This window comes from Pinus tabuliformis, chromosome 5_2, assembly GCF_031772625.1.
Source record: "Pinus tabuliformis cultivar Carrire ecotype Pingquan chromosome 5_2, CPIR1, whole genome shotgun sequence".
NCBI lineage: Eukaryota > Viridiplantae > Streptophyta > Pinopsida > Pinales > Pinaceae > Pinus > Pinus tabuliformis.
In genome coordinates, this window is record NC_142306.1 from 409,202,754 (window position 1) to 409,224,527 (window position 21,774).

At 38.5% G+C, this 21,774-nt stretch overlaps 1 protein-coding gene across 1 annotated transcript in view; it reads left to right on the forward strand.

Annotated features, from left to right (window-relative positions):
• The window catches only part of LOC149159259 (2-isopropylmalate synthase), a 130,549-nt gene that overhangs the window by 68,011 nt on the left and 40,764 nt on the right, over nucleotides 1–21,774 (forward strand). Inside the window, exons 2-4 of the mRNA XM_089433458.1 lie at nucleotides 59–664; nucleotides 3,450–4,736; nucleotides 4,818–4,936. Of these exons, the coding sequence (XP_089289584.1) occupies nucleotides 59–664; nucleotides 3,450–4,736; nucleotides 4,818–4,936 (2,012 nt within the window). The remainder of the gene's footprint in view (nucleotides 1–58; nucleotides 665–3,449; nucleotides 4,737–4,817; nucleotides 4,937–21,774) is intronic.

A 21,774-nucleotide genomic window follows, 5' to 3' on the forward strand; every position in this document is an offset into this window, starting at 1 on the left:
TTTAAATGCCATAGAATTATACTTAATGTATCGAACTTTGGTTGTCTGTAATTTGCAGGTCTCAAGGACTCATATTCTAGAGCCACTTTCTTGCCTGTTGCTATGCTTATCTTCAGCAGTATCATCGAATAAGTTTCATTGCCCAGATATATATTCAATTTCTATCTGCATTATGGACATTCAGATTGGTGTCAAATTTGATGACATAAAGTTACTTCAAAATCTACTTTTCAAGGAACTCTTGAAGCAACTTCAAATGATATTAGCTGCTGTCAATCAGTCAAGCGACAATTCCTATCCTTGCAATATAGAACATAGTGATATTGTTTTACTATTGCGCTGTTATATTCGAATCTTACCATTATTAGACTTTGATACCAGTCTCAGTCAGGTTGCAACTACAAGGCTGGTATCTCTGTTCCATAAGCTGTGTTCGCCAACTCTCGTTCAAACAGTTTTTCGTTACAAGAAAACAAATCTCAGAGAAATCAGATTTTTTATGAATTCTGAATTTTCCTGCTGGACAGATGGATCTGCCAGATCTTTTGCCAGCAGTAAAGAGACGATTGAAATTGTAAGAGACTGTTCCAAATCTGGAGTATCAGAATCACATGGCCAAATAACCATCAAAAATCTAGTGCATTGCTTGTCAGCAATGCTTGAGGTATGCTTGGAGCTATTTTGTACTCTGTATTGATTTTAACTTTCAAGCATGATTTTGATACATGTAATTATTTTATATCATATTTGTCTTTGTGCTTGGCATGGGGTAGAATCCTTGTTATGCCAAGGTGCAGCAGCTAGGTGTGTCCATGAAACATGGGGCTTGGGTTTGGTATGGGGAGGAGGGCTAGAGGGATGATGATGGCAATCTTATATATGAAAAATAAAAATAAAAAAATTGTGGGAGGGGTCATTTCGTCTCTTTTTGTCTTGCCTGCAGTATTGTGATCCCAAGGATCGCTTCCCACCCTAATATGCTGACTATCCCATTCATCCATGTTCGAATCTCACTATTGGTACCCATTCAGCTGTAGGGAGTGATTATAATTTATGACATTGAATTTCAACGCTGGATCCTACAAACTGAGTTACTGGGAGCATACATTGAAGAGAATCTGAAGATATTGTCTTCTAACCATGTCAACCAAGAGGACCTAGTCATTGTGGCCCTCTAAGTAGAAATGGAAAGAAAAAAAAGGTTAATAAAAGAAAAGTTTGTAGTTGTACAGAAACCTTTTTCATCTTTAATGTAAAGAATTAAAAAGTATTTTGCTGCACCGGGATATTTGGTTGTCCAGGGGACACTGTTCTGTCTATTTATTGTACCAGGTATGTCAGGAACATTTGCTACCAAAGTCTGTTATATTCCCCATAACATGGGAAGTGTTGGGGACACTACTGCATTCCAAGGACTTAGCTTTGGGTAACAAGGGGTAAACCCATTAAAAGAGGGGAAACAAGAAGTTGAAAGACTAAATTAGCAGTAACATGTTGAATACAATTTCTCACTTGTTCATTATAGAAAATGACATATTTTAGGCTTACTATTCTTTTCTCGAAGAAATACAAATATGTCATAAACATATCTATTTTCCATAACAATGGAATTTGGACTTGATCCATGGCTCAAACGACTCAAGATAGTATGTAGTAAAATAAAAATATATGTTGTAGACATAACTATGTTGCATATCGGTGGAATTTGGGCTCACTACTTGGCCCGCGGAATTATATCTTACAAAGGTAGATGGACCCCAGAATAGGAAATCTAATCTGCCAAGTGGCAGGAAATATATGCAATTGCAACTAGCAAACTCTGAGTTGGAGCCAACTGATAGAGTTTGCAAGGGGATTGCAAGTCCCGTTTTAAAATGATATCAAGAAATATAAAGCTTTTCAGAAGAATTTACCTGGACCCCAGGAAAGGAAATATAATCAGCCAAGTGGCAGGAAATATATACATTTGCATGCAGTGAACTCTGAGTCGGACCTGATTGATAGAATTTACAAGGGGATTGTAAGTTCCCTTTTAAAATGATATGAAGAAAAACATTGCCTTTCAAAAGTATTTACCTGACTTTGTTACAATTTGTTTTCAGCAGTGATATAATGCTTTGTGGTTTATCCTGGTTTATAGAACATATGTTTTGCACTCTTGTCATAGACACAATCATCATCCACAAAGTTAGAAAGAAGCTCATCAGACAGCCAATGAGAAATTTTACTCAAATTGCGTAAAATACCTGATTTTGTCATACTTTGGAAGTGTGGAATGCCATTCTTCATTAGTTTCTTTCTCACTTACAGTAGTAAAGCTTGGATAATAAGTGCATGGTATATGCCCCATCCTTGCTGTGACAAGGACTTTTGATCTTGAAGTAAACTTTGATAGGTTTTGCTGTTTATTCAAATATCCTTGCTTGAGGGAAGGCAAGCTGTGCTTAGCTGTAATTGGTGGTTTGCTCCCATATTATAGCCCTGGGATGGAAGAGATGTTAGCATCTATTGTTTAGTATGTAGGATTTTATCTAAGAATATTGTTCCATTTACCTCTGACTGGTCACTGGTTCTCTGCTACCATACTATTTGTAAGGATATCATAGCATGTGTAGATTCACTTCTTGTTACTATGAAGTTGTTTTATGAAACTTTCTATTTGTATATACTAGATGTTGCATATATAGAATTCACACATTTTATTATAGATATGAGCTGTATTAATTTTATGGGATGTTAGGGTGGATGCTGGTTTCTGTTTCCATTAGTGTCTTGAATCATGTACACCCATGGTATTTTGTGGAGCCTGCCATGGGATTACTTTTGCTTTTCTCAAAACACCTGTACATTTTTCTTGACTGCTGAATTCCAAGTTAATGAATGTTGCCTTTTATTGCCCTATATATTACGTCTTTAACAATTCTTGTGTACATGCGACGGAAATGGAGTGCATATCTTTATATAGTTGCGGTTTGTGGCTTTCCCATACTGGATATTGACCTTTTATTTTCCATTTTTATATCAATTGGACTGGTGAAGTCAGTACCTGGGCAGAGCTTCACCCACAAAAAACAGGGTCGAAACCTTTGAGGTGCCACCACAAACCCAATTTTTTACATGCAAAGCCTGCAATCATCCACTGAAGTTAAACAAGATTTGAACTAAGGCGGGGCTGCATTAACATAATCGATCCCAACCACTCAGTTTACCCTGATGGGATTACTGGATATTGACTTTTGATTTCTATGTCACTTGAAATTTAGAAAAGTCCTTAATGTAACGAAGAACAAATTGCATGGAAAATAGTTCTCTATCTAGAATAATCATTGTAAATGCTGCTTGTTTTACTTTTGGGATGATTTGTCATTGGTAATGATGTGGTTGACCATCACATTTCTATTGCACACTAACCTAATTTGGCATTTTTTACTCTAATTTTGGCATGTCAGGTTTTCGTGGACGAATTTATTCTCCATCCAAATCTAGGCAAAAGCTTTTCGAATGAGGACACCGAATCGACTGGGTTATTTCTGAAATTAAAAATGCCATCAATATGTGGGGAGCATCTTGATTATTCGTTAGAGGCAGTATTTGTTCAATGTCTTCTTTTATCGTCTCAAGGTGAACTTTCAGACACTTTCACCTGTAGGCTGTTTGATCTTCATACTAGAAATACGCAAGACATACGAATAAGCCTTCCTGTGGCTGTTGTCTTGCTGGACACATTGCTTTTGATTAGGGCTCCAAAGATATTCCAAGCACATGCTTTGACTTTGGTTTGTGAAGCTGTTTCCTTTGATTCTATACCTGCTTATGGTAAGTTGCCAATGGAGTTGGCAATAGGCGAGCATATATCAGTACTTGAGGCTGCTGTTAAGCTTTACATAAAGCATTATTCCCTTACAGATGTTGATAACAACAATGAAGGACTAGAGAACCGTGCATTAGAATCTTGTTTGATCAAGCATAGGAATATACAAAATGAATTAAATGCAATTTCAGAATCTTTGATCAGTCTTATGTGGAATGAAAATGATTGCATACACCAAGATAATCGCTGTGGTTCCCGTCAAAACTCTTCCAGTAGACGTTCTGAAGGACATTCATATAGGCTACAAAAATCATTGCACACATACGTCGAAGGATGTGAAGCTTCTCGAGATGATTTATTCAGGAAAGAAATCACTAGTATCTTGCATTTCATAGTAATGGATGCCTTTTCTGGAGTAAGAAAAAGTGATTGTCCATGTGGTGCACAAGGAAATGCTTATTCAGGTACTTATTTGCTTGCTGCTATTTTGCAACTAATGGGTTCTTCTTTGGCACAAATTGGACGCATAGTTAAGGAAAATGGAGATTCTCGCCATTCATCATCCTTGGACCAATATCTGCTTCCAGCATGTTACAATTACACAACTGATTTGATTTTAAATTGTGTTCAACAATGTCCTCACGTGCAGCCAATTGGAACTGGGTTGAACAAGATAACAGCTAAACTGCTTGAGATACATCAACAGAGTTTGGGATCCGTGCTAAGCTATTTTGCGGGTGAACTATATTTGAAGTTCCAAATGGGATCGGAGTTGTTATGTAAGGGATACATTTATGTTATGAAGTCATTGATGAGACTTTTGGTTTTGGAGAATGGTGGCAGTGATGTGTTAAGGATATTAATGGAAACTCTAGAATTAACAGTGGACACTTTTGATTCAACTGCTGAAACAACAAAAAGTCAGGTGATCTTTTGAACTATTGAAAGCAAACAATCTTGTTTTCATTGTTATTTACTATTTTACTGAGATGACTTCTCCATGCAGGTCTCAACGTTGATAACATCACCAATGACTTTGAATATTCAACCTCGGTTGGTGCCTTTGATTGAAAACTTCTTAAAGAAAAAGCGACAACTTTCATTATCTGGCATCCAAAATAAAAGGTAAACTTCCTCCTACAAAAGCTGCATTGGTTGAAAGTTTGACATGTGCCCCATCTGGCTGGATTGTGTGTTGAGAGCTTATTAATGAAGTATAAACTGGTTTTGTTGGAATGCAAGGGAATCAGACCAAGAAATGTTGTTAGTCTGTTCTTTTTATACATAGCTTGGTGACTTTTAAATCTTCACATAGAGGAGCAGCTGAAAATACCATGTAAAATTTTATTTGAAATTGCAAATTATGCCAAACAGCTATTTAGCCCCATAGTCAGAAAATCAGGATTTTGGAGGATCTTAAAGTTGTCATTAAGTTCAAAACTTTGTTACAAGAAACTCCTGGAAGGATGGCCTGAAACAGCATTTGGCTTTTTGGAGTTGGAGGCAGGGGATATGTCCTGAATACACCATAAAAACATTTCAGTGTGGTATCTGAGCCCATGTTTCCAGCTGTTGATTTTTCCCTTAACTTATATCATACTTTGATTTCCCTTAAATTTGAACATTCAAAGTAAAAGTGGGACCCCTATTTGATGATGTTTGGTGGTGGAATCAGCCCCACTAGCCCTGGTCCCTCACACATGTAGTAGGTAGAATTTGAGGTGGTTTTCAGCTTTCAGTGTAGCTAGCAACTTTTCAGCATTTCGAGTGTCAACATTTCTGCAAATGAAAGCTAGTTGACCATACCTCATACATGACATGACCCACATACATGTGAAAACACCAGTGTTTTGATTGAGGAATGTTGATATTTGGACTGTAATGGCCATTTAGAGACTCAGTGTTTTCCTCATGGTATTTCCAAATTTGAAATTCACGGTAATGGAAATTTAGAAAACTTGTATCCATTTATGCATTCGTTTTAGTGCAACTATTTTTAGGGAAAATTTTTAGTGCCACTATGTCAAGATGGCATAGGAGATTGTATCAATTCAATAGAATTGAAACCATATAATTTTATGGTTCATGTGAATTTCAATGTTCCACCAAGGTTCCGGGACGAGGGGGCGAGGGAGCGAGGATATGCGGGAGCAGCCTATGCAAAAGCTCCCCGCCAATTTTTAGGAAACGTGGGGGGACGTCAAGGTCTTAAAAGCTTATAAATATAAAATATAATTTATAAATTGAGTCCACTATGACAATTGGGTTTGAATTGAAAAATTGCAAAGCATGATCATTGATATGAATATCATTATCTAATATCATATAAATTTAAAATTCTAATTTATAATCATACATCATACATTATGATTAAAGTTTAAACCATATTGATGTTCCACTTCCTACTATGAACATTGGATACTGAACAATGAGTATTGACATAAAATTATAAAAGCCAAGCCTGATACATCAAGAATCAAAATTTTATAGAGTTAGAATAACATAAGAACATCAACATATCGAAAGATAAACGAGCATAATTTTGCTCAAGCCTCAAGGTAATGCCCCGCTAGTCTCTGCATCTAGCTACTGCATGAATAAATAAGTATCAACCATATCACCATCTGAATCTGAATCACTAGCATTCTCAAACATGCTAAGTGGCACACCAACCAACCCCATCTGTCTCTCATCAAGTCTCTCCTCCATATCTACTTGTGCATCATCCTTTGGATCAACATCCCATCGTGTTGCTGGTCCCTTCAAATACTCAGGTGTCTTTATAATGCTCAAGACATACGACACTATGCACAACAACTAACTTCTCCGCTCTTTTGGAGGTAAGCTTGTTCCTCTTGATAGAGTGGATGAAGCTATATGTGGACCAATTCCTCTCTGTTGCAGAGGAACTAGGGGCGTCTTGCGAATGGAGTGAGGGGCCAGGGCGAATAATGAACTAAATTTATAAAAAGACAAATTGAAACCCTAAAGTATTAAAACTAATGTTAAATTTTAATTATAAACAAAAGTTTATTTAATAAAGTCGGGCCCCTTGACCCCCCACGTCCCCCCTCGACCCCGCCCCCTCCACACCCCACGACCCCCCACGACCCCTCATGACCCTCTTTTCGAAAATGACCCCTCAACACAAGGAAACGTCCCCCTGCGTACCCTGTTTTTTGAGAGCGTGGGGAAACGACCCCTTCTCGTCCCCAAGTCCCCGGAGCGTGGGGGAACTAGGAAACTAGACCCCTAGGGGTGGGGGAACACTAGTGAATTTATAACCCTTAACAAAGCATGCAATTCTTTTGGAGTAAGAAAATTTTAAACAACCAGATTCTCTTATATTGGTTAACCACATGCACATATTTGATTATTGGATTTTGGATATATTTTTGCATATATACTCAGCATATATTTTTTGACTTTTACAGCGTATGATCCAGATTGGATCATTATATTATTTGTCATCCATCTCGATGCATTCGAGGTGGAAAAAAAAGTGGAGGAATTAGATCATGTGACTGTTTTTACTGGCGGACCTAGTTTGGCAAAACGAGGTCTGAAACCTTCTTGGACCCTTTTGAGGTATCAAACGACATTTATTGGGGGTAAAACTTTGTCGCTTTAGTGCAACACCTTTTCATGTTGTTCTACACAAAGATCTTTCCAACGATGCAATAAGTGTTGAAAAATGTAACTAGGTTTGGTCTTCATAAATGTATTTGAGTCATTATGTAATATAATTGTCAAAAGAATGAAAATGATTTTTTTTATTATTATCACATTGACTTATTAAAACATTGGTTTCATGTTTGGGTCATCATGTTTTGGGTCAAAGTAACCATTGAGGACTTGTAGGATTTATTCTGAGTCATTAGAGTCATTGTCCATTTAAAGAGAACCTTCTTGGGCTTTTGAATCATGTAAAAATATTTATTATTTAGTCAAATTAGGTATTTGACACCTCCACAACAAGTAAGCCTCAAACAGGGCAATCCGACCTCACCTCAAGCCCATATACACAAGGATATCAAATTCATTTAGAGGACTCTCTCACTCACTCATAAGTTCGATATCTAAAAGAAAGAGCTGGAAAAGTGTGAAGAAGGAAAGGAGGCTAAAAGAAGTGCAAAGTTGGAGGAAAAGGAAGGAAAAGAGAAAATTAAAGTTTTGGGTTATCTCTCTCTCTCTCTCTTGTTTGGTTTCCTCTGGGAGATCGAAGTTTTTCTTGTCTAGTCGAGGTGTCGCTGCTTCAAGGTTGAAATTTTGGGTCGAAGTTGTTGGAAGAGGAGGTTGACTTGGTGGTTGGAGGTGGTCTGTGTCTAGGTTCAAGAGTCTCAAGAAAACTATTGAAGGAAGAGATTTTGACTGGGTTTTCCCCTAGATAGGGGTTTTGCCTTGGCAGAGTGCCTACATTTTATGTCTTGTGTCTTTGTGATCTTCATACACACATAATTTGGTAATTGCTTGATGAAAGATAATATAACAAATAAGTCAAAGAAGATTGAAGATCACTTCGTTGGCTTGAAGGAAATGATTACTCCCTCTATGATAAGAATGGGATTCAATACTGTAGGAACCTGGATCAAGAAGATCTACTACTTATTCAACAAGGTCAAAAGTCAAGGGTTCTTAGTTGCACTTACAGGTTCACTTAATGATGATAATGCATGGATCATTGACAATGGAGCATTAAGGAATATGACAGGGGAAAGTAAACAACTTCAAACTCTAACAAAGGAACCATCTTCTCATGTAGTGGAATTGGGAGATAACAAGAGCTATGCTGTTAGAGGCTTGAGATCAACATCTTTGAAGCTGGAGAATGGAGCTAAACTACATCTCAACAACATACTATATGTTCCAGGTTTGAAAAAGAATTTGCTTTCAATTTCTTGCTTAGAAGATAAAGGGGATAGAGTTGCTTTTGTTGATGGAAAGGTCTTGGTTTGGGGAAAAGATTCAAGTATTGATAAAGCTAGGGTTATTGGAGTTCGTGAAGGAAGCTTATATAGAGTCATTACACCACCTCCTCAAGCCCTAGTTCATATGGAAATCAATCCCATTGAGCTATGACATAGAACATATGGTCATCTTCACTACAAGGTCATTCCCACTCTTAATCAACTAGTTCATGGCGTCCCTGATATCAAATAAGATCGTGAAAGAGTTTGCAAGGGATGCTCTTTGGGTAAACATACAAGAAAACCTTTTTCAAATAGTGAAACAAGGTCTAAAGAAATATTAGACCTCATTCATTTTGATGTGTGTGACCCTATGTCTGACAAATCACTTGGAGGTCATCTTTACTATGTGACATTAATTGATGATCACTCTAGAAAGACATGGCTCTACCTTCTCAAGAAAAGGATGAAGTATTTGAAAAATTCGAGGAGTTTAGATATGAAGTGGAAACCCTAACCGAAAGAAAAATAAAGACTTTGAGATTCGACAATGGTGGGGAATATACTTCTAAAGAATTGATTGCATATTGTAAAGAAGCATGAATTAAGAGGGAGCTTATTGTTCCCTACTATCCTGAACAAAATGGAGTGGCCGAAAGAAAGAATAGGACAATTGAAGAAGGTATATGAACAATGCTCCTTGATCAAGACTTACCAAAATTTCTATGGGGAGAAGCAACAATGACAATGATATATATTCAAAATAGAAGTCCTCATAGAATTCTTGAAAATATCACACATGAGGAAGCATTCACAGGGAAGAAGCCAAGTGTGGACCATCTCCGAATCTTTGGGAGTCCTGCCTATATCCATATTCCAAAGGACAAACGAAATAAGTTAGATTCTACAAGCATCAAAGCGATCTTCATTGGCTATAGTCTCTCCTCAAAGGCATATAGAATCTACATCAAGGAAGTAAGACATATTGAAGTAAGCAGGGACGTTATATTTGATGAAAATCATGCCTACAAAAAATCCAAGGACATTCCTATTGATTCTGATGACGAAGATCTACCTATTTTTGAAGAAGTACAACACGAAAATCCATCTACAATTCAAGGAGAAGAAGAAGGACCAAGTGATCCGAATTCAAACATGAACACAACAAGTTACAGATATAACCATAAATATAGAAATGTAGCAAAAATAACACTTCCTTTGATTAATATCAAATAATGAAATATGCTTACAAATAATATGGAAATGAGACTAGTTTGGCGATGATAGCTCATCCCTGAGAAGAGATGTGGTGGCTACATGCCTTTGAACTGCGTTACAATGAGGCTCAAGGGCCGTTTTATTATTGAACAATAAGAGCAAACACCAAACAACCAAAACCCTAACACGAGGAGTTGTAACACCAAGAGTTTATGGGCCCCATTGGGGTTAGTTTGACAACCAACTTCCTGGGGTTGTGACTTGGTCATATCATCTCCGTTTGATGCGCATGATACCCTGTTGGAAAGATCTCTCCAAGGGCTACGACAGAAAAGACGATTTTAACAAAAAATCGTTGGCGGCAGATTGCAAAAAAAATGTCGTTTAGGGCCTCAAAACGGCTCAAGAAGTTTATGACTCGAAAAACTGCTAAAAATAGTAAACTGTGCTACAATTAAGGAAACAGAAAAACTGAAAGAGATAGTTGTGGGGTTCCAAGTGGGATAGGCGGGTGGCCACCGACATCCATCTGGATCACCAAGTGAGCCTATTCATCCTGTGATCATACCGAACACAAGGAAGAGGCAAAATTGGTTAAAAGCTACTCTTGAAGTTGCTGAAGGACATGGAGCTATGAAAGGAACCTTTAGAGAAAGTAAAAGGCCGAAAATATATTCTGGATATGCTGCATATATGACAAAACTGATTGAAGTTGAACCATCTACATTTGAAAAAGCTGCTCATCAAGAAGTAGGGGAGAAGGTAATGTAGGAAAAATATCAATATCAATCCATCATGAAGAATGGGATTTGGGAAATCGTTCCTAGACCTAGTGACAAATTGTTTGTCACCTCCAAATGGATCTACAAGATCAAGCACGCTGTTGATGGAAGTATAAACAAATATAAAGCTAGATTTGTTGCAAGGGGTTCCTCTCAAAAGGAAGGGAAAGATTATGAAGAAACGTTTGCACCCACTGCAAGGTATACTACCACTAGATCTTTGGTTTAATTGGATGCTACAATGGGATGGAATATCCATCAAATGGATGTGAAGACAACATTTCTGAATGGGACCATCGATGAGGAAGTATACATTGAGCAACTCAAAGGCTTTGAAGTAAATAGCAAAGATACTCATGTTTGTAGACTCAAGAAGGCCCTATATGGTTTGAAGCAAGCTCCTAGGGCATGGTATGCAAGAATGGATGCATACCTTCTAAGAATTGGGTTCGTGAAGAGTTTTGTTAACCCAAATCTCTACATCAAGGTTGTGAACAATGAGCCAGTCATTATTCTACTATACGTGAATGATCTATTCATTACAAGTGTGGAGCGAAGGAAACAAGAATGAAAGAAGATGTTGGCAGTCGAATTTGAGATGAATGACATAGGACTATTGCACTATTACTTAGGTCTAGAAGTATGGAAAAAACCCGGGGAGATATATTTGGGGCAAGGAAAGTATATCATCAAGTTGTTGCTGAAATTTGGGATGATAGATTCCAATCCCATGACTACTCCTATGATCACCAATCTGAAGAAGTTGAGGAGCTCTAACTCAAGTCTCGTAGATCCTACCTCCTATTGTAAGTTGGTTGATTCTTTGATGTATTTGGGAAATACTAGGTTTATATGCTTTGTTGTGGACATTCTTAGTCAATTTCAATGGGAGCCTCGTCATGATCACTGGATAGCTTCCAATCATATATTGAGATATATTCTTGGCACTATACATCACTGCCTAAAGTACGATAGTAAGGAAGTCAATATGATTGGCTTCACAAATTCTGATTAGGGTGGCAGTGAGACCAATGGAAGAATCACAACAGGTGGATGCTTTAGTTTGGGATTTGCCATGATCTCATGGATGAGTAGAAAGCAAGATCTTATTGCTTTCAGTAGTGCTGAAGCAGAGTAGGAAAGGAGGTTGTATTTGAGGAAGCTTCTGACAGATTTGTTCGAGAAGCTACAGTATGTCCTGACAGACGATCAGGTCGCTGATATACTAACGAAGTTTCTTCCTAATAAGAAGTTTGAATATCTTAGAAGCATGCTTGGTTTAGTTGATATTGTTGATCTTGTTGATGATGATAAAAATTTGGAAGAGATATGTTGAGGTTTTGTGTGTGAAACACATTGCCTAGGAGGACAATTGGCTGACACTATGTGTTGATGTTTGGATCCCAAAGTAAGGAGGATGGCGTTGGTCATGGCGCTATGACTTTGGATACGCACCTAGATCCCTGGGTTGATGGTTAGCAAGTAAGCTTGATGGTACTTAGAGAGGTTGAAAGCTTTAGTCCATCTTAGTCCCACTCTGATAGATTGCCTTGATCAGGAATCTAGTCCATGGCATTGCGGTGCCTAAACTCTTCATAGTACATATGGTTTGAGATCTTGTACTTGTATATATGAATATCTCCCTAGTTAAGAGGGAGTGTTGAAAAATCTAACTAGGTTCAATCTTCATAAATGTGCTTGAGTCATTATGTAATGTACTTGTCAAAATAATGAAAAAGAATTTTTTTATTATTAACACAATGACTTATTAAAGCATGGGTTTCATGTTTAGGTCATCATGTTTTAGGTCAAAGTCCCCATTGAGGACTTCTAGGATTTATTTTGAGTCATTATAGTCATTGTTCATTTAAAGATTTATTATTGAGTCAAATTCGGTATTTGACATCTCCACACAAGTCGGCCTCAAGGAGATCAAGTTGGCCTCAAATAGGGTAATTCGACCTCACCTAAAGCCTATATATACAAGGAGATTGAATTCATTTGAATCACTCTCTCACTCACTCATAAGTTTGATATCCAGAAGAAAGAGTTGGAAAAGTGCGAAGAAGAAAAGGAGGCTGAAAGAAGTGCGAAGTTGGAGAAAGAGGAAGGAAAAGAGAAAATCGAAGTTTTGGGCTATCTCTCTCTCTCTCTCGTTTGGGTTCCTCTGGGAGATCGAAGTTTTTCTTGTCTAGTCGAAGCTATTACTGTTGCCATCTGCTGGGTCGAAGTGTTGTTGCTTCAAGGTCGAAATTCTGGGTTGAAGTTGTTGGAAGAGGAGGCTGACTTGGTGGTTGGAGGAGGTTTGTGTCTAGGTTGAAGAGTCTCAAGAAAACTATTGAAGGAAGAGATTTTGACTGAGTTTTCCCCTAGATAGGGGTTTTTCCCTGGCAGAGTGCCTACATCTTGTGTCTTGTGTCTTTATGATCTTCATACACACATAATTTGGTAATTGCTTGATGAAAGATAATATAACAAATAAGTAAAAGAAGGCAACATAATTCATAAATTATGAAGAAAGAGAAATCTAACCCTGTTTCTACTAGCATTGATTTCTCAACAAGAAGCACATCAATCAGAGTCCGTATGCAAAAGTTATGCCACTAAGAAGTTGACCTTCCTGTTTTCACACATATAGTTCGGGAGGATGTCACGTCAACCCCCATTATTCATGGAAAAGGGCTAGCCACATGTTTTTGATCTAAAAGACTCTAGAAGAGTCTATATTGTAACTCTAGTTAAGAGTTGATGTAGTCAAACTTAACCACTAGTAGGCTATTAGGCTGTGTTATAGCCGGGCCATTAGGAGGAAGAGGCATTCCATTCTTTTGCGAGCATTTTGTTTCATAGTTGAACAAAGATAGCCAAGAGAGATAGGAGGTAGAGCACACGAAGAACATCTGTGCACTGTAGCGGCCCACGAGCCACAGACATTACTTCTTTATACTTGCGGCCTTATTTTCTAGACAGAGAAAGAGAGCGAAGTGACCTCACCTTCCAGTTGGGTTTTCTCCCGAAAGGGGTTTACTAGAGCATGTCATGTGTCTTATGTGTGGGTGAGATTATTTTGTCATTCCTTACTTTTCTACATAATTTCCATTCATATGCATGCACTAATTATTTTTAAATTTACAGACCTAGAAGTTTAATAAAACTGTAATAGTAAAAACTTCATAATTTTAATATATTATTATCAGATATGTTGTGACGAATTGTCCAGTGGAATATCCACGATAGTTTACAGATCATTTGGTATCATACCCAAATTTCTTTGGGTATTTTGTGGAGATTGCAGGGATCTAGATTGGCAAGGCCGGAAATTGTAAAACCCTAATCATGGTTGAGGAATTTGTAAACGAACCTCGTGATCCTATAGAGGTGAGGTTTACATGGCTGGAACAACAAGTCGCAGATATCAACTGCAATGTAAATTTCTTCATGGTGGCCTTGAATAACAAGTTGGGGATATTTGGAGAAGATGGGGGTTCAAATGTAGAGCAAAATTTAGAATGGGGATTAGAAGATCGTGGAGAAACAAAGAACCAATCGAAGAAAGAACCTGAAAAAGATCAACCCATTTCGAGTGTCGTGAACCAATCACGGTCCCTGTTTAAAATGGAAGCAAAATTCGATATCAAGCCATATCATAGTGAGAGCGACACTTTGAAGCTAAACCATTGGTTGCAATAACTGGAAGTTTATTTTAGCGTCCATCAAATTGAAGAAGGACAAAAAATCTCATTTGCGCCGCTGAAATTGGAGGGCCATGCACTGACTTGGTGGGAGAACCACACAAAATCCTTGAGGTTGGAAGGAGAACTTCCACTGACTAAGTGGGAAGACTTCAAAAGCATCATTAAGTCACGATTTTATCCCATTGGGTACGTGGAGGACGAGTGGATCCGGTGGTATTACTTCAAGCAAAAGCCAGGCCAAAGTGTGCAAGAGTACACCACAAAATTCGGGAAGATGGCTATAATTTTGGGTATCTCTCCAAAGAACCCAGATGTACTCCTCAAGTATTTGATGGGTCTGCACCACCATCTACGTGAGCAAGTGATGTTGTTCAAGCCCAAATTTGTGGATGAGGCTTTTGTATAGGTACAGTACCTGGAGAACATAGGCTTAAAATGAGCGCAATCAAGTGGATCAAAGCAGAAGGAGAAATAAGAACGTTCTAAGGAGGGGAAGAAGAAGCAAAAAGGGGGAACAAATAAAAATATTATAGCCACAACACACTAGTGCAAAGATCCTAGTAACCACTGCAACCACTGCAACATTGGTGACCATACAGAGGAGAAGTGTTGGAAGTTGCATCCAGAGCTAAAATCGAAGAACAAGAAGAAAGATAACAAGAAGAAGAATCTCATGGCCATAGATTCGAGCAACCAATTTGAAAGTAGCTTGGATGTGGTAGAGAAGATCGTCTGTACGTCAGTGCAGAAGGAGGTGAATGTGAGTAGCCTTCAACAACACGAAAAGAAAGAAATGACCAAATTCTTCCATATAAAGGTACAGGTCAAGAAGACAAAGATTGATGCTCTATTTGACTCAGGATCGTAGGTGAATTTCTTTGTAGCAGAGCTGGTCAAGAAGTTGGGCTAGAAGTTCGTGATCATCCAAACCTATATCCAATGCGATGGGTAAATAAATATGCAGAGTTGAAGGTAACAAAATAGTGTAAAATTAGATTTTCTATCAGTGATAATTTTATTATTGAAGTAGATCTAGATGTGGTTCCCATTGATGTATGTGGAGTCATGTTTGGGAGTCCATACATGTACATGCGAGATGCAATATTCATGAGGAGAGCCAATCATTACCGGCTTGGCAAGGATGGAAAATCGTTTATCATTAATGCGCACAAAGGCAAGTTGAAAATTTCAGTGGTAAGTGCCAACCAAGCCAAGAAATTGATTAGTTCCAGCAAGAAGTATGTTTTATTGTTTTTAAGAGAGTCAATGTGAAGAAGAGTCAATAAGAGGCAAGGCATCCCTGGAGGGGTGTACTAAGAAACAAAAACAACAATTGGAGGAACTATTACAAGCATACACGGATGTGTTCTGAGAGCCCAAAGGGTTACCACCTAAGAGAGAAGTGGAACATGAGATCCCGCTATTGCCACACTCCCCATTGCCAAATATTGGGTTGTACAGACAATCTATTATAGAAGCAAGCAAGGTGAAGAAACAGTTGCAACAACTGTTGGAACATGGTGTCATTCGACCAAGTACATCTCCATGTAGGTCACCCATCATCATTGTGCCAAAGAAGGATTTGACTTGCTAGATGATAGATGATTTGCTAGATCAGTTGCACCAAACAAAGTACTTCGCCAAGCTAGAGTCGAAGTCTGGGTATCACCAGGTTTGAGTCAAAGAAGAAGATACATGGAAGATCACCTTCAAAACGAAGCAAGGTATGTATGAGTGGTTAGTTATGCCATTTGGCCTATGTAATCCACCAGCTACATTTATGAGATTAATGAATAATGTACTGCGCCCTTTTATCAATTTATATGTTATTGTCTATTTGGATAATAAACTAGTATATAGTGCTACTTGGGAGGAGCATATTTCACATTTGACAGAGGTGCTGGAAACATTGAAGAAGCACCAACTACTAGCAAATCTCAAGAAGTGCGAGTTTGCGCAGCAGTTCTTGGTGTATTTGGGGTATGTGATCGGTGGAGAACTGAAGATAGATCTTTCCAAGATGGAGGCCATCATGAAATGGTTAGTGCCTACTAATGTTTCCGAGGTTAGGAGTTTCGTTGGGGCAACATAGTACCTGAGGAAATTCATATCCTCATTTTCAGTGGTAGCAACACCACTCCACGCCATAACAACAAATGGCAAGAGTTTCTATTGGGGGAAAGGCCAGTAGAAAGCTTTAGAGGAGCTAAAGCAGAAGATCAGTCAAGCACCATTTATGGTATTACCAGACTTGCAAGGACGGTTTGAAGTGGAGACATATGCGAGTGGGTATGTTATGGGAATTGTCTTGATGCAAGGAGGAAGGCTTGTATGCTACAATTCTGAAGAATTTCATGGGGCAGTTCTTAACTACCCTACCTATGACAAGGAGCTCTATGCCATGGTGCAAGCTGTGAAGAAGTGGAAACACTATTTGATGGGAAGGGAGACAATAATCCACAGACATCACCAGCTGTTACAGTGGTTGCAAGCCCGGAGTAAGCTACAACAGACCAGACATTACAAGTGTATAGAGTTTTTACAACAATTTCATTTGGTGATCAAGTATAAGAAGGGGAACACAAACAAGTGGGCCAACATGCTTTCAAGGCCACCTACATTAAAGATCACAACTTTGGGGACTCTTATGCACATAGACCCATTCACCCATGATGCATACAGTGGCATATTCAGAAGATGACGACTTCAATGTGGTGTATCAACATTTGCAGAGTCAGAGTCATGTGCACGATAAAGACAACACCGTTGATTGCCATCTCCAGGATGGGTTACTCTACAGGCTGGATAAGCTATGTGTTCCTAAAGGTGAGCGATTGCAATTGATTAGATAGGCTCACATTTATAAGGTTGCAAGGAACTTTGGTGTAGGGAAGGCTGTGGCTAACTTGCAAAGGTATGTGTATTGGCCCAAGATGCAAGAGCAAGTAGCTAGGTTCATAAGAGGATGCATTCTTTGTTGTAGTAGCAAGCCTAGCAACAAGAAACATGGCCTATATCATTCTTTATGTTATGCAACCAGGTCACAAAAAGATAGATCAATGACTTCAAAATCAGCCTCTTCGAGAGGGCAACCTCCTTTACATTACACAAATGAACAATTCTTGGATGATACAAATGACAAAACCTCCTTTCTATATATAGAAGTCTAAGGGGTCACAATATAATCTGAGCAGACATAATAATAATAATGTAAGTGCACAAAAACAATAATAGTGGGCTTCTATGGGGCACAATAATAACAATATGCTGACAACATGGGCACAACAATAACAATAAGGGTTACAATGACAATAATAATGGGGGAATACACTAGTATTATAGGGATCTAACATGCCCCTCTCCTTCAAAAAAGTGTTGTCCTCAACGCTTGAGTAGTTCTGGATGCTTATGTATAAAATTCTCATCCTCCCATGTGGAATCTTCAGCGGGTAAGTTCTTCCACTTGATGAGTGAAATTGATCGATTTCGTAGTTGTCGAGTTCTTGTTTCTGTGACTCCTGTAGGTTCCAATATGATTTTTCTTTCCTCGTCAAGTTCTAGCAATATTGTTTGAACTGAGAGCTTGTCACCTATAACCTTCTTTAAGCATGAAACATGGAAAACTGGGTGCACTCGGGAAGATGCAGGAAGCTCCAATTTGTATGCAATAGTACCAATCTTTTGCAACATCTTGTACGGACCATAATACTTTGGGGATAATTTATTATCCTTCTTAGGTTGCTTGAGGGACATTTGTTTGTATGGTTGTAGTCGTAGAAATACCTAGTCACCTACATCAAAACTTTTTTTGCTACGATGCTAATCTACCTGTTGTTTCATTCTATTCTGCGCCAAAGTGACGTTATCCTTTAAGAGTTGAAGAACTTATTGTTGATATTTGATGTGATCTTCCATTACTTGAACCTTTGAATTTTCTCTTAAAGATGTTGTGATGGACGGTGGATGATATCCATAAAGTACCATAAATGGGGTCATTCTTGTTCCAGTATGGAAGGAAGTGTTATACCACCATTCAGAGGCAACCACTTGACCCATTGTGTATGTTTATCAGTTACAAAGAAACGAAGATATCTCTTAGTTTGCCCATCAGATTGAGGAGCTATGAGCTATCTGAGTATCCAAACAAGGAAATAATTCCGTCCAAAAATTTCCAATGAAAATGGGATCTTTGTCGCTTACAATAATCTTTGGGTTTCCATGTAGCTTTTGTATTGTTTCCATAAGTGCGGTAGTGTTAAAATTGGCAACTAAGGCCAAACTCCATGTGGGTCATCTTATTTATGGCAGCTGATATTTTTCTTGGATCCCTCTCATCGAGAGGTGTAGGATTGATCTAAAGATCATCTGATTCTGATAAGTATTCTGTTGGAAATATTGAGGAGGGGGGGTGGATCAATGTTTGTTTTCAACTGTTATTTTACCAGTTAAAACATTTATATTCAAAACACAAGAAGAACAACATGAATAAATGCTTTTATTAATATAATCTTTGCAATAAAAGAGATACAATATATATATATATATATATATATATATATATATATATATATATATATATATATATATATATATATGAATCCAATTTGTTGCGAAGCACCAACTTGGACTTTCGTGAGGCTCCAACCTCCAGAGCACCAACTCTGTTTTGTCAATGCACCAACCTTGGACTTAGGAGCACCAACTCCCAGGACACCAATCCTTCCAGTTCTGAGGCACCAACCTCAGGGACTCCAACCCTCTTCTGCAAGCTGTCTGGATCTGTTTTGTCAAGGCACCAACCTTGGATATAGGAACACCAACTCCAAGGACTCCAATCCTTCAAACTTCTCAGGCACCAACCTCAAGGGCTCCGACCCAATATTGTCAAGGCATGTTTGATAGTAATGTTTTGCTCTCAGAGATCTTCTTTATTGAGTTCTGTCTATTTACAACTTCACTGTAGTTTCCATGCTACAACATCAATGGCAATCAGTCTTCATATGAAGAATTTTATACAGCTCTTCATACTATCCGCACAGAGTCTGCAATAGCCATCATGATCTCTGATAATGTCTCCACACAACTTTAGTGAGTCTACTATTAGCTGCACTAAGCTCTGCACAAGAACTAACTCTTTGTTTCAAGCCTATGTTCTAACAGTCACAGTAAATGCTTCAGGCGTGACTGCTTCAATACTGGTGCTGTCTGCTGTTCCCTTCAAGCGACATCAAATGAAACTTTATTTATCTTTCCACAGAATTGTTCTCCAGGTTGTGTTATGTGCCTAATTAATTCATCGTTGGTCTGAGCCTTTCACAGGTTAGCCCGATCAACGTAGTTGCTCGTCCGTCAGTTTCCCCCTGTCCTGCTGGACCTTCGGCTTCCTCTTGTCCTGTTGGACCTACTGCTGCCTCTGTTTCTTCCAGTTTGCCAACAACAACTGCATAAAGACAATTCTTTGTTTTCTTATCTTGATACGCCTGACCTTTGGCTTCCCTTTCGCTCGCTTGAGCTTCGGATTCCTCAACGCTCACTTGACCTTCTATGCTCGCTTGACACTTTGACTTCTTGATCCATGGCTTTCTCTGTCTATTCGAGCGTTCCAATACTCACAGGACACGTTCAGGCGGAAGAGAGGCTGAAATACAAAGAAATGTACCAGTAGATTTCATTATTTATGGAGGATTTCATTGGAGAGATTGCATCAGTAGGGAGGTCCCACATGCCACGTCACAATCGCAATCGCAATCGGAGCTTTAATATGACAAGGCCTTAAGCCTTTAAACCTGGTACCACACAACATATCGGAATACAAGGATATACATGGAATACATGGAAAACCCCTCTCCGAAACACTTAGCCAGACTTCAAATATTTATACACTTGGACATATATATCGTCGGGTCCACAACCTTATCGCAATCGGCGGTTTGACATCCCTTTGTACATTGTGATTACCGCGGATGTGACATTTGATTAAGCCATGCTAAAATGGTGTAGTTAGGTCTGCAACTATATCGCAATCGACATTTTAATGTGGCAAGGCTTTAAAGAGGCTTGCGATATTGCAACGAACGCGATATTATATTACATCATATTATAATGGTCCCGTGGGTCCATATATATATATATATATATATATATATATATATATATATATATATATCGCAATCGACGCTTTCAATGTGGCATCTCGTTAAGACTTATGATATGATAATTCTGATGAGGCGGACGCGATATAACAATAGCGTAGTTTATAATGGTGCAACGGGTCCGCATATCTATATATATATATATATATATATATATATATATATATATATATCAATCGCATATTTAAGGTGCCATCCCTTTATAACTTATGATATGATATTAAGCGATCCTCCAATGCGGATGCGATATAACTTTAATTCATGTTGTAATGGTGTAACGGGTCCATAATAATATCGCAGTTGGGGGTTTTGGGTAGTGGGACATAATAGAACCCGCCGATATGATTTTTGCCGATATTATATACTCCTCTGCTCTGATTTGGCTTCTCTGTTAACTCCTTTTGATTCCGATAGTTCTTCTTTGGCATATATTTCATGCGATACTCCCAATGTGGCTCCTCCGCTAACACTGTTTATGCTCCTCCGATATGTGTTTCTCTTTGTTTCTCATGGCTTCCAACAACCTCTTCTCTGCTTTGATAACTTTTCTCTGATAGCTCCTATGACTTCCAATATTCTCTCCAATGGCTTGATTGTCTTGGCTTTCCTCTGGTTTCTCCTCATGTCTTCTTGCTCATGGTTTTCCTTGATGGCTTTGCTCCTTGGCTTCATATCATCATTTAGTATCCTAGAATATTGTCATATTGACATCAATGACAATCTAGGTCAACATATTCACGGAGTTATGAATTTATTTACTTTATAAGACAATTCGTCAAGGTTGGCTAGCAACCAAATAAACCTCACATGTGCTCAACGTTTTAGTATAAATAGAGGTGGCCTTCAAGTCATTTCAACACACTTGGGGTCTCTTCCTCACTCTACTTGTCTTTGGGTTTTAGTAGGAGGAAAGATCGTAAGGAATAACGTTGCCTTGATCAAGAGGGCAGAAAGCCGGAACTGCCGGAAAAGTCGGAAAAGCTGGAACTGTCGGAAAAGTCGGAATTGCAAGAAAAGAGGAACTGTCGGAAAAGCCAGAAAAACCAGAAAAGTTGGAACTACCGGAAAAGTCGGAAATGTCGAAACTGCTAGAAAAGTCAAAAATGCCGGAACTGTCGGGAACAACCGGAACTGTTGGGAACTACCGAAACAGTCAAAGCATCTGTCTTCGAAGGAGAGCAGCATGCAAGCGATAACTAACTAACATTG